This window comes from Solenopsis invicta, chromosome 9, assembly GCF_016802725.1.
Source record: "Solenopsis invicta isolate M01_SB chromosome 9, UNIL_Sinv_3.0, whole genome shotgun sequence".
In the NCBI taxonomy this organism is placed as follows: Eukaryota; Metazoa; Arthropoda; class Insecta; order Hymenoptera; family Formicidae; genus Solenopsis; species Solenopsis invicta.
In genome coordinates this window covers 10,186,958-10,197,279 of record NC_052672.1, presented here as the reverse complement: position 1 = coordinate 10,197,279, position 10,322 = coordinate 10,186,958, and the positions used below count along the sequence as shown (strand labels likewise).

The 10,322-nt window shown below is 31.8% G+C and overlaps 2 protein-coding genes and 1 long non-coding RNA gene across 5 annotated transcripts; 2 read left to right on the top strand and 1 right to left on the bottom strand.

The window, feature by feature from the left end:
- Nucleotides 1–724: 724 nt before the first annotated feature.
- LOC120358727 lies at nucleotides 725–2,502 on the top strand. The gene is made up of 2 exons (XR_005575623.1): nucleotides 725–1,260; nucleotides 1,504–2,502. It is a non-coding gene; the product is annotated as an uncharacterized LOC120358727 (long non-coding RNA).
- A 1,124-nt stretch (nucleotides 2,503–3,626) lies between these two features.
- Nucleotides 3,627–7,167, bottom strand: LOC105196146 (ubiquitin carboxyl-terminal hydrolase isozyme L3). Its single transcript, XM_011161913.3, has 7 exons — nucleotides 6,987–7,167; nucleotides 6,900–6,911; nucleotides 5,832–5,960; nucleotides 4,762–4,895; nucleotides 4,552–4,693; nucleotides 4,404–4,479; nucleotides 3,627–4,119 (listed from the first exon to the last, which is right to left on the bottom strand). Exons 1-7 carry the CDS (start codon nucleotides 7,017–7,019, stop codon nucleotides 3,971–3,973), a joined length of 675 nt encoding a protein of 224 aa, XP_011160215.1. The 5' UTR covers nucleotides 7,020–7,167; the 3' UTR covers nucleotides 3,627–3,970.
- Nucleotides 7,168–7,295: 128 nt separating this feature from the next.
- On the top strand, nucleotides 7,296–10,224 carry LOC105196147 (alpha-L-fucosidase). Of its 3 annotated transcripts, none has more exons than XM_011161914.3 (7): nucleotides 7,296–7,452; nucleotides 8,074–8,427; nucleotides 8,508–8,759; nucleotides 8,848–9,210; nucleotides 9,359–9,577; nucleotides 9,681–9,904; nucleotides 9,973–10,224. In XM_011161914.3, the coding sequence occupies exons 2-7, from the start codon at nucleotides 8,172–8,174 to the stop codon at nucleotides 10,066–10,068; spliced, it is 1,410 nt and encodes a 469-aa protein (XP_011160216.1). In that variant the 5' UTR covers nucleotides 7,296–7,452; nucleotides 8,074–8,171; the 3' UTR covers nucleotides 10,069–10,224. The 3 variants fall into 3 exon arrangements, with proteins under 3 accessions (XP_011160216.1, XP_039309889.1, XP_039309890.1); XM_039453955.1 differs by having other exon boundaries at nucleotides 7,296–7,478; XM_039453956.1 differs by having other exon boundaries at nucleotides 7,297–7,457.
- Nucleotides 10,225–10,322: the final 98 nt, after the last annotated feature.

Below are 10,322 nucleotides of genomic sequence, written 5' to 3'. Positions count from 1 at the left end.
GTACACAACTGCGTACGCTTCGACATGTCGGTAAGATATTGCCGACGTGACAAAGCGTACGCAGTTGTGTACCACCATGCGCGCCTGTATGAATAGGCAACCAGTTAGACCGACATGTATGTGAACGCAACACCCTGTACACGCGATTTTATAAGCGTGGGTTGACCTTACACCAGTGTGTAGCCATGAACAAGCACGTAACATGTATCTGTATGCAAACATGATGTCTTGACCCCGAAACAAAAAAAAAAAGAACAGATTTTGTTTCTTCTTTGAAGATACTTTGTTATTTTTTTACGCAAGCCGCAACAGCTGCGCTCGAGTAAAACAGGAAATACAAGCCCTATAAATGCTGCAACATTCCTAGAATAGTATACAAATATTATTAAAAATTAAAATAATATTAAAATAATATTCCGAGAATATTATTTACTATTTTTTACTATTTTATATTATTTACTATTTTAATATTATGGGAATATTGTAATAATGTTATATGTCCGTTTTTATATAATATTCGTGATATTATTTCAATATCCATGAAATATTATACAAATGTTCTACAAATGTTATTTTGGTAAAAAATTAATGTGAATTATTATGCATAAAATATTCATGAACTTTGTAGTTGTTACATTTAAAAGAATTATAATATTCCAAATAATTAAACATATTGAAGTAAATATTATTTACTTCTTATATGAGATTCATATAATATTATCAGGAGTGAACATATAACTACTTTCTATTAATATTAAATAATATTTCAGAAATATTATATTTAATCTTAAATAATATTGTAGCGCTTATAGGAAACATTCTTTTTTCGCATTTTAACGTAATTTTTTGCTCTGTCTGCATAGAAATACACGTGAGAATCGTGCCGCATTTGAAATTAATCGAGAATGAATGGCTCTCTTCTAGGCGACTCATTCTCTCATACGTAATTGCATAGCGCTATCTCCTGTGTTGCGAAATCCGTGAATCCTTGGGCGAAACACAGATATCGCGATCAGTTAATCGTGAAGCTTTGCAGAATTGCCATCATAAACGATTTCATCAATTAAAGTAATATCTGTCGTTGTCGTGCAATTAGTAAGTTTGCACTACGGCCGCTTATCAGTCCGCTAGCAGTTTCTCTATTGAAAAGAGCCGCGCAAAATATCGCGAAAACCTCTCCTCGCAATCATAAATTTCACCTTGAAGGGCTGATACGCGAATTTTGTTCGAGCTACTTGATAAATAAGACGTTAAGAACAGGTAAGTCTCCAACCAACACCTTGAGCTTCGAAAGATATACGTTTTTTTTTTTTCAATTCAAATTCTCAAGATCCCAATCAGCAGACGATATTTCTTTAAATGTGTTTTAAATATTCATTCTTCACACATCTTATAAATATTTAAAATTCAATATATATATATATATATATATATATGTATATTGAAAAAATTGCTGACTGGAATCATTTATCGCACTATATAATACATAAAATAATTTCGCAGATGATAAAATATTGATCTTATCGACCAATCACATTGAAATGTAGCGATAAGAATTAAAGAATCTTCAATTAACGATGATTATATCGAATATAATAATTTTCTGAACAAATATGATTAGATTATAACGCAATGGAACTTTGCTGGTCGGTTGCGTTTTTTAACTGATATTTTTCGCAAGCCACGAAGAAACTGCACTAGATAACAACGCCTCTCCCCTGCGTTGACAGCGTAAAAGCTATGGTACGCGGCGGAAATTTATCACATAACTCATTTATTAGAATATAACCGGTCTACCACGATAACCGATGCTAACCGGTCCAGTACGCACCGCAGACCGCAAGATATAAAATTAAGATGACGCAGCATACCAAGAAATGTAGAATTTTGATTATAAAAATGTCCTCAAGACAAAATAAATATTAAAAGAATTAGTATGCGTTCATTTTATCGGTAACCACCGAGATAACCAAGTTGGCCTACGTTGACTATGGAAATGTACCCATGGAAAAATACAAGCATTCAATTGACAAGACTTAAAGAGACCGTCTTCCACTATCTACGTCTCTATTTGTAAATAATGTCCAAATGGAAAATTTAAAAACGCAAACGACATCCTGCCATTGTTATGAGCTTTAAGTGTTTTGCAATTAAGATTGTAATTTCGTACAGGAAAGTTTTTAAATCGCGATTTGAAAAGCGATGTTATATAATATAGACAGATCGCGTTACTGGAATTTAAGTTTATTTTGTATTTTGCAGCCACTATTTAGAGAATCGGTGCCAAGATGCGTGGTCTCTCGGAAGAGAATCCAAAATAGCTAACGCTTTCAGCGGCTGGTCAGTGACCGACGCGCGTTTTGCAATTTCTGATAACGACGTACGAAACAAAGTACGCCTCTACATGTAAATACAAATGCTCATAAATATATTTTTAAAAAACAATAAAATCTTTTGAAAATCGACTTATATCCTATAAGAAAATATAAAATTTATAAAATGTATGCTGAATAAGTTTAAATGTTTCCCATTCTTTTGACTATCTAATCACTTATAGTAACCTTGTGATAAGATAAACACAATTTAACATCATTCTTTTAAATTTACATTTTCTTAAAAAAATGTAAAAATGTTGGATTTTAAAAATTAATTATTTTATTCGAAGTATAGTATATATTGCTGTCAATTAAAAATTAATCAAATTATCTGTTGTAATTAATCAAAGTATCTGTAAGGTTATCACCATTTTTGCAATCAGTAAACTCTGAATCATTGCATTTTTTTATACAAAATAAGGCAATTATAACAATGCTAATTCAATTTTATCAAAACAGTAACTTATTTTTGTGACAAATTGGCAACCAATTTCCAAAAAATTTCGTCATCATCTCTTGTGGCAATATTAACGTTTATCTTGTTCTGTACAATAATTACTAAATGATAAGAATATTTAAATATTATGAAATATTTGGAGTTGAAAAATAACACATTACGTGTAACACCGTTACCATTACTTTTTTTGGTAACAATCGTTACTTTTATCTGTAATAATAATGATAACGTTATTTACAGTACATTTTTACAGTAACGATAATGAATTTCATTACCCTTATTATTATTTTATAAATATATGTATAATGTATATTTATGGACCATTGCAATTAACCAAAATGACTATAGATTAATAAATTAGTCGAATAGACAATTAAATGCTCTAAAAAAAAGTCATCAAAATATCATGTTTATCATTAAAAAAATAATAAATCATTATTTTTTAATAGTAACATATTACTTTTTAAAATTAGTAAAGAATAACGTGTTACTTTTATAAAGTAACAACATTCCCAACCCTAAAAATGGTCAATACTTAAGTAACGGGCGGAAGATATATAAAGTTGGTCGTCGAAAGCGAACGTCATCAAATCAATGCGTTAAATCTGTGCCAAACGGGAGGATGTATCGGTCCTAATTTATCGTCAACTCCGACTCGAAGACCGACACTTGCTCTGGCAATCATCCGCCTTGTTGCGTAAAGCCAGAAGACCTTGACCGACGCAGAGTATCTGGAGAGTATCTGTTTTAAAATGTTCTTTCTATAGCATCACGCGTCGCACATTTTTATCATCTTTTTTTTTTGACAGTTAAAAATAGTTACATACATCACTTTCAGTATTATTAACCTGCTACAATCTCCGTGTGCATAACTGTATGAAAATTCAGTGATCTGTGGTAAGGATTTTTTTTCTTTTTCTTTTTCAATAAAAGCAAAACAGTGCAATATACAACTGTGTATATAAATTTTTTTCATTAACATGCTACACAGTGTTAAAAAAGCTGGCAATTAAAAAAAAAATTGACAAGATATGTCATTGCCGAAGCGAAATATATGCAACATTGTACAACGTAAAAAATAAATTATTTGAGCTTAAATTAGCTTAAAGGCGAATGCACTTGAGGATGTGGACGCAGTTTACTCGTTGGCAGCAAGTGCGACCACCGTGAAACGCACTTCGTTAGGATCGCGATCGATGTACGTTTCCTTGCACACGCGAGCTGCATCGTCAAGGAGAGTCTCTGGCGTAGTTGAGCCGTGATTGATAGGGGCAGGCTTTCGACCGTCTGAAAAACAAATGTTATTATACTTTAGGTAATTTTATATGAAAACAGTCGATTCGCAATCAGTGCATCGGTGTCCTGAATTCGATCTTAACCGTTACCCCTCATATATTTTTCATTAAATTTAAGGATCTATGCTAAGCCTAAAGAAAAAAAGATTTTTCTCATTCTAAATCTTATAAGATAACATTGAACCCGGTAACATTGAGCTGGGACTGACAATCTAGGGGAGGTTATTACAGCATTTTAATGTCACCAATCAAAGCTAATGTAAATCGAACACGTACCTAGCTCGTATAAGGATCCATCCTTATGTATGAATGCCACAAAATGATGATATACTTCTACATCTTCAGTAGGCGCCTAAAAGAACAGAAAATATATTTATAATTTTTTTAACAACATTATGTTCTCAATTATGAGGCAGTAAAGTACCTCGGTCTGTCCTTCCTGGGCAGATTCCATGTGAGTATCAATAATATCTTGAGTTTTCATCAAACGCTCGCCACGCTCAAGATACGAGAGTCCTTTGGTTTCATCTAAAAACTTTTTGAGAAATCCATCCTCCAGCTGTATGCTGTAACAAGGAAAAAAATTATTTTTATTATTAATACAATAAATTAGATGATATATAATTATGCTTACGTGTCTAAGTTATTCGCCACGCTGTGAATCAACGCAATGGTCCCACAAGCATTTGAAATACTTTGCTTCATGTGGTAAACAGAATCAGGGGTGCTATCTTTTTCTTCTTCTTTGTCTTCTTCAGTCTTCTCAGTCTAAGGAAACAATAAAACAAATCTTGTTTGTAGAGATAAATTCCTAATTTTTTTTTACTACAAAAATACTGATTTGTAGTTTTATAGTCGCAATTTCATATTGTATCCAATATCATAGGTACTTCTGCCTTCTAGATCCAAACGTAAACAATGATTATTTCAAGCAACGAATTAAAACAATAGGATGTTTAACCATGTATCTTAATCATGTTTGGATTAGAAAGATAAATCCTCCACAATGTCTAACAGATATGACAGATATAGCATTGGATGAATAAGTAAAAGATAACTAGCAGTTCATGTTTCTATAATCAAAGATGTAATTTCATTATGTAGTAGATATATAAAATTCGCAAAGGTTTGTCAACAATCATAATTGAGACAATAAAGAACAATAAAAAAAAAGACAAACTCCCCATTTATTGCCTCTTTCTCTGTTCTGCCAAATCCAAAGTACTAAAAAATATATAGAACATGCAGAATCTACCTTACATATAAATATGTACTGTAAACATATCTTTGAAAGAACTATATGTATTATATATATATATATATATATATATATATATATATCTGTCGCAGGCAAATAGCAATTTTAGGAAAATAGTATCTGACTAAGCAAATAGCATTTGCCTGGTCAAATAGCTTAAAATTAAAACACAAAATGCTTGCTTTAAAAACCCAATAATTATAGAATTTTTGTGTTTTTCAAGCAGGCATGTTGTGTATTTAAAGAATTTAGAGAATTAAAAACACAAAATGCCTGCTTTAAAAACACAAAAATTATGTAATTTATTCTAACTTAACCTAACCTGGCAAATGCTATTTGCCTAGTCAGATACTATTTTCCTAAAATTGCTATTTGCCTGCGACATATATATATATATATATATATATATATATATATATACACACACACACACACACACACCATACCTTTGAAGGAACGGGATAAAGTAGAATGACCGCAAGTACAGGCCTAGAGACAATAGCCAGCATCTCTGGCTCTAAACTGTACACATCCAAAACCGACCATTTCTTTGGGACACCCAACTTGTGGAGAAACTGTAAAAACATATTGTACATTAAATTTTTATGCACTCAATGATTATATCAAAGAAATTTATTCGACAGTTTTCTCTTTTAAACTTGAGAAAGATTAACGATTGTAACATGATCTTAATGCTTTGATATTTCTTGTGCAATTTTATATATTTTTTTTTCTGATTCTTCTGGGCAGTTATTTACTCTATTATTAGTTATTTACTTTATTAAATTTATAAAAGAATCACTATGGAAAAAAGAAGACGTGCATGTAGTATACACTGTTATGTTCTAAGATTTGTTCTTTTTAACTGAACTAACTGCACTAATTCAGAATTCATTTCTTCTTCCAATATGAAAGAAAAAAGATAAACTGTGAATTAGTGCAGCCAGTTCAGCTAAAAAGAATTGGTCTTGTCACAATCAATTGATAATCAATTATAGGAAAGACCAGAACTCAAGAATTTTTGTAAATTTGGTATTCAACATTTTAAACAATTATTATAATTTAACTATATGTAATGTGACAAAATCTCTTCACATTTTCATTCTGGGAATGTCTGTATGTGATACAGATTCTTACAACTATAAATTATCATTTTCCAAATTATAAGAATCAAAAAACATTAAAATTAAAAAACTGGACTTAAGCAATAATTTTTCTCTTCAAAATATACTCTATACTCAGAAATACATAAATTTACAAAATTAATGGAAAATCGGAGGAGAACGTTGTACTACACATTTATCAAAATCACATAAAAAATATTGGTCAAGATTCTGCCAAGATCGTCGGTCTTTCTCGATTTCAACCGTGTTACATAAATCGATCCCAATCATTGTTGTCGTTTTCCTTTCACGAGAAATATATTGCCGATCATCAATGAGGCTCGTGTCCAAGGTCACAATCACTGAGGGAAACAACGAGATTGATCGACCGAACGTTGAGCAACTGCTTACCTTTGTCATAACCTAAAACAGAAGGCATGATCGTTCAAGCGCCGCTCGAGCAACGACGTATCGCGACTCGACAGAAAGCTCGCTTACCTCCGGATTTGATTCCAACGGCACCCAAGCCATGTTGTTCCGCAATATCTTTTTCTCGTAGAGATTCTTTCCAAAACGCCGGTAAACGTTTAATGCGCTTATCTTTCGCCGAGCCAATCCCCCTCACGTCACGATGATTCAAATTCCTGCGGTCTCGTTTTCATGACGCGTGAAACGTTGAGTGTTGAGTCACGCTGACTCACGCTGCATCTCATTCTCGAATCGAAGAAGCGCGATATATCGCTTGCGCGCGCAAAAATAAAATACCCCAAGGCCACGTGTGGCTTCAAGGCTGTTCAAGGCACAAACAAAAAGAGAGGCTTGACAGAAAACAAGACTCTCTGGCGCAGTACCGAATGACTGAATTCATTTGAATGCGAATGTTTTGTGGAGCTGAAACGCGAAATGTTGAATGTCGATAGAAAATAGATATCCTTGTAGAAAGAACACTTCTGGAACACACGTTGTAATGTATTACTTTTTGTATAAACGGTAGAACTTCTTATCTACATTTACTTTATAGATTGCATCTCGGATGATACTTTAATTATACTGCATCTATAAACACAATGGTGGGATGAAGATACACATGATCGAAATGAACATATTATTGGTCAAAGATAATGTAGCCCCAGTGAGGAGATAACATTTACACTGATGAATTAATGTAAACACGAAATTGTTAATCCAGCATTTGTAATTACGTATCAATAAAGTTTATTACATATTAATAAAAAAACCAACACTTATCAATTTTTTAAATGTGTTATACATTATTTAAATATTGTACATATTTCTCTAAGTTTTGAAGATTTTTAATGCAATTGCAAAGTTCTGATTAGAGTGTCATCCAATTATTAAAGGTTTAGAAAAGAATAACTCGTATATTATTTAATTTATATTAAATATAATAATAAACTTTATGTATAGGATCTGTGCTGTCACATATAGTTTTAGCATTCTATAAAAATCTTAAATTGTTTGCATGAATTATAGCAGTATTGATCAATAATTGTGATCTTTGTTTAAAAAAGTATTCAGTATCAATCTAATCTAATCTCAAAGTATAATACAAAACAACATACAGAAATAAAATCTTCGCTGAGATTCAATGCAGTTGACAGGAATAAAAGACTCGTCCAAAACAACCATCGTTTTCATTACAAAGTTTTCTACAGCAGAACAATGTTGTTAGTACATAGCTTGTGCATCATACTGATACTCTGTGTGTCGATAGAGGCATATAATAATGTGCAAAAAGATGAGGATAACTTTGTGCCATTTTCAACCAAAGAACCAAAATATGTTCCAACTTGGCCTAGCCTAGACAGCCGACCACTTCCATCCTGGTACGATGAGGCAAAGTTTGGAATCTTTATTCATTGGGGTGTATTCAGCGTGCCCAGCTTTGGCTCTGAATGGTTTTGGAATCATTGGAAAAGTAAGATATATAATGCTTTTATATTTAAAAAATGTTATACAGTTTAACATATGATATATAATTTTATAATGATGTTATAGACGAAATTATAAGCACAAAATTTCGCGATTTTATGAAACAAAGATATCCTCCAAATTTCACTTATCAAGACTTTGCACGAGACTTCACTGCTGAATTCTTTAATGCCACGGACTGGGCAGAGTTATTCCAAGCATCAGGTGCAAAGTATATTGTATTAACAAGCAAGCATCATGAGGGATATACATTGTGGCCATCAACATTTTCATTCAGTTGGAATTCTATGGATGTGGGACCTCAAAAGAATCTTGTCGGTAATAATGATACATGTATATTTAACACATTAAAATTTTGCATTAAGTATAATAGATTTCTAAAAGTTTTTTTTTTTTCATCAAATAGGTGAGCTGGAAAAAGCTATTCGAAACAAAACAGATATAAAGTTTGGCTTGTATCATTCCCTGTTTGAATGGTATAATCCTCTCTATGTATCAGACAAAGAGAACAATTTTAAAACAGATAGGTTTGTGCTTCAAAAGGCAATGCCGGAATTACGCGAGTTGATAGAAACATACAAACCAGATATAGTTTGGTCGGACGGAGATGGAGAAGCAACGGATACTTATTGGAAATCAAAGGAATTTTTAGCCTGGCTCTACAACGAAAGTCCTGTGAAAGACGTAGTGGTGGTGAATGATAGATGGGGCATTAATATATCATGTCATCATGGTGGTTTTTTCACGTGTAATGATCGTTTTAATCCTGGTAATTATTTTTAATTTATGCTTATATTATGATTGTAATCAAAGTATGAATATTAATTGTATCAAAGTATGAATATTAAGATATACTTTAGATATTATTTAAACAATAGCAGGCCGAACTGTTATATTAACAAGAATTTACTTTCTAGGTGTACTTCTCCCACACAAGTGGGAAAACTGTATGACTATAGACAAAAAATCCTGGGGATATCGTCGAAACGCCGTTTTATCAGATTACTATACATTGGCGGGATTAGTGAAAGAGTTAGTAATTACTGTAAGCTGTGGTGGAAATTTACTAATGAATATTGGACCAACAAAAGATGGCATCATTACACCAATTTATGAAGAGAGATTGCGTGGAATGGGTAAACATCTCTTTTATATCTTATCATATTTTTCATTAGTAATTAAAGATTGATTTAAATATCGATTTTTTGAATGATATAACTTATAAACTTGTTATTTTAGGTGCTTGGCTAGCAGTTAACGGCGAAGCTATTTACAATACTAAACCATGGACAGTACAAAACGATACTTTAACAGAAAATGTCTGGTATACATTAAGTAATAATCAAAAACAACTATATGCCTCAATTCTAGAATGGCCAGACGATAATACATTGTTGTTAGGCTCGCCTAAACTTTTGAAGAATTCTCAGATACATCTACTTGGTTATTCATCAGAAATTCCTGTGAGTGTGCTGCTACTTTTACCTAGATATGTTATGAAAATAGTAAAAAATAAATTTGTATATTTTAGTGGAAACAATCTGATAATGTGCTGGAAATAAGTTTACCTGCTAATGCACACAAAGGTCAACCAGCTTGGGTATTAAAAATGGGTAAAAAAAATTGAAAGGGATATTGATTAAAGAAAATTGATAAGATACTATTTTATATATAAATATAGATTTCTAGCAATATATACATATTTAGTGTAAATGTGTACTAAGAATGTATTCATTTTTAAACAAGAAAAGTTCAAAAATATACTAAAAGAGATTTAAAACATAAGTTATGACATGTGTATAATACTGCATTTCAATGTATTCTACGCTATTTTTTATTAGAGAAAAATTTCATAGTAAAAAAATAATTTTTTAATATGAC

Coding starts and splice junctions, on each gene's coding strand:
- LOC105196146 (XM_011161913.3), bottom strand. CDS start 7,019: ATGGCTTGGGTGCCGTTGGAATCAAATCCGGAG. Junction 4,896..5,831: donor TTTATCCCGTTCCTTCAAAG/GTATGGTGTGTG, acceptor TTGTTTCCTTAG/ACTGAGAAGACTGAAGAAGA. Junction 4,120..4,403: donor TGGATCCTTATACGAGCTAG/GTACGTGTTCGA, acceptor TTTGTTTTTCAG/ACGGTCGAAAGCCTGCCCCT.
- LOC105196147 (XM_011161914.3), top strand. CDS start 8,172: ATGTTGTTAGTACATAGCTTGTGCATCATACTGATACTCTGTGTGTCG. Junction 9,578..9,680: donor AGAGAGATTGCGTGGAATGG/GTAAACATCTCT, acceptor TTGTTATTTTAG/GTGCTTGGCTAGCAGTTAAC. Junction 9,905..9,972: donor GTTATTCATCAGAAATTCCT/GTGAGTGTGCTG, acceptor TGTATATTTTAG/TGGAAACAATCTGATAATGT.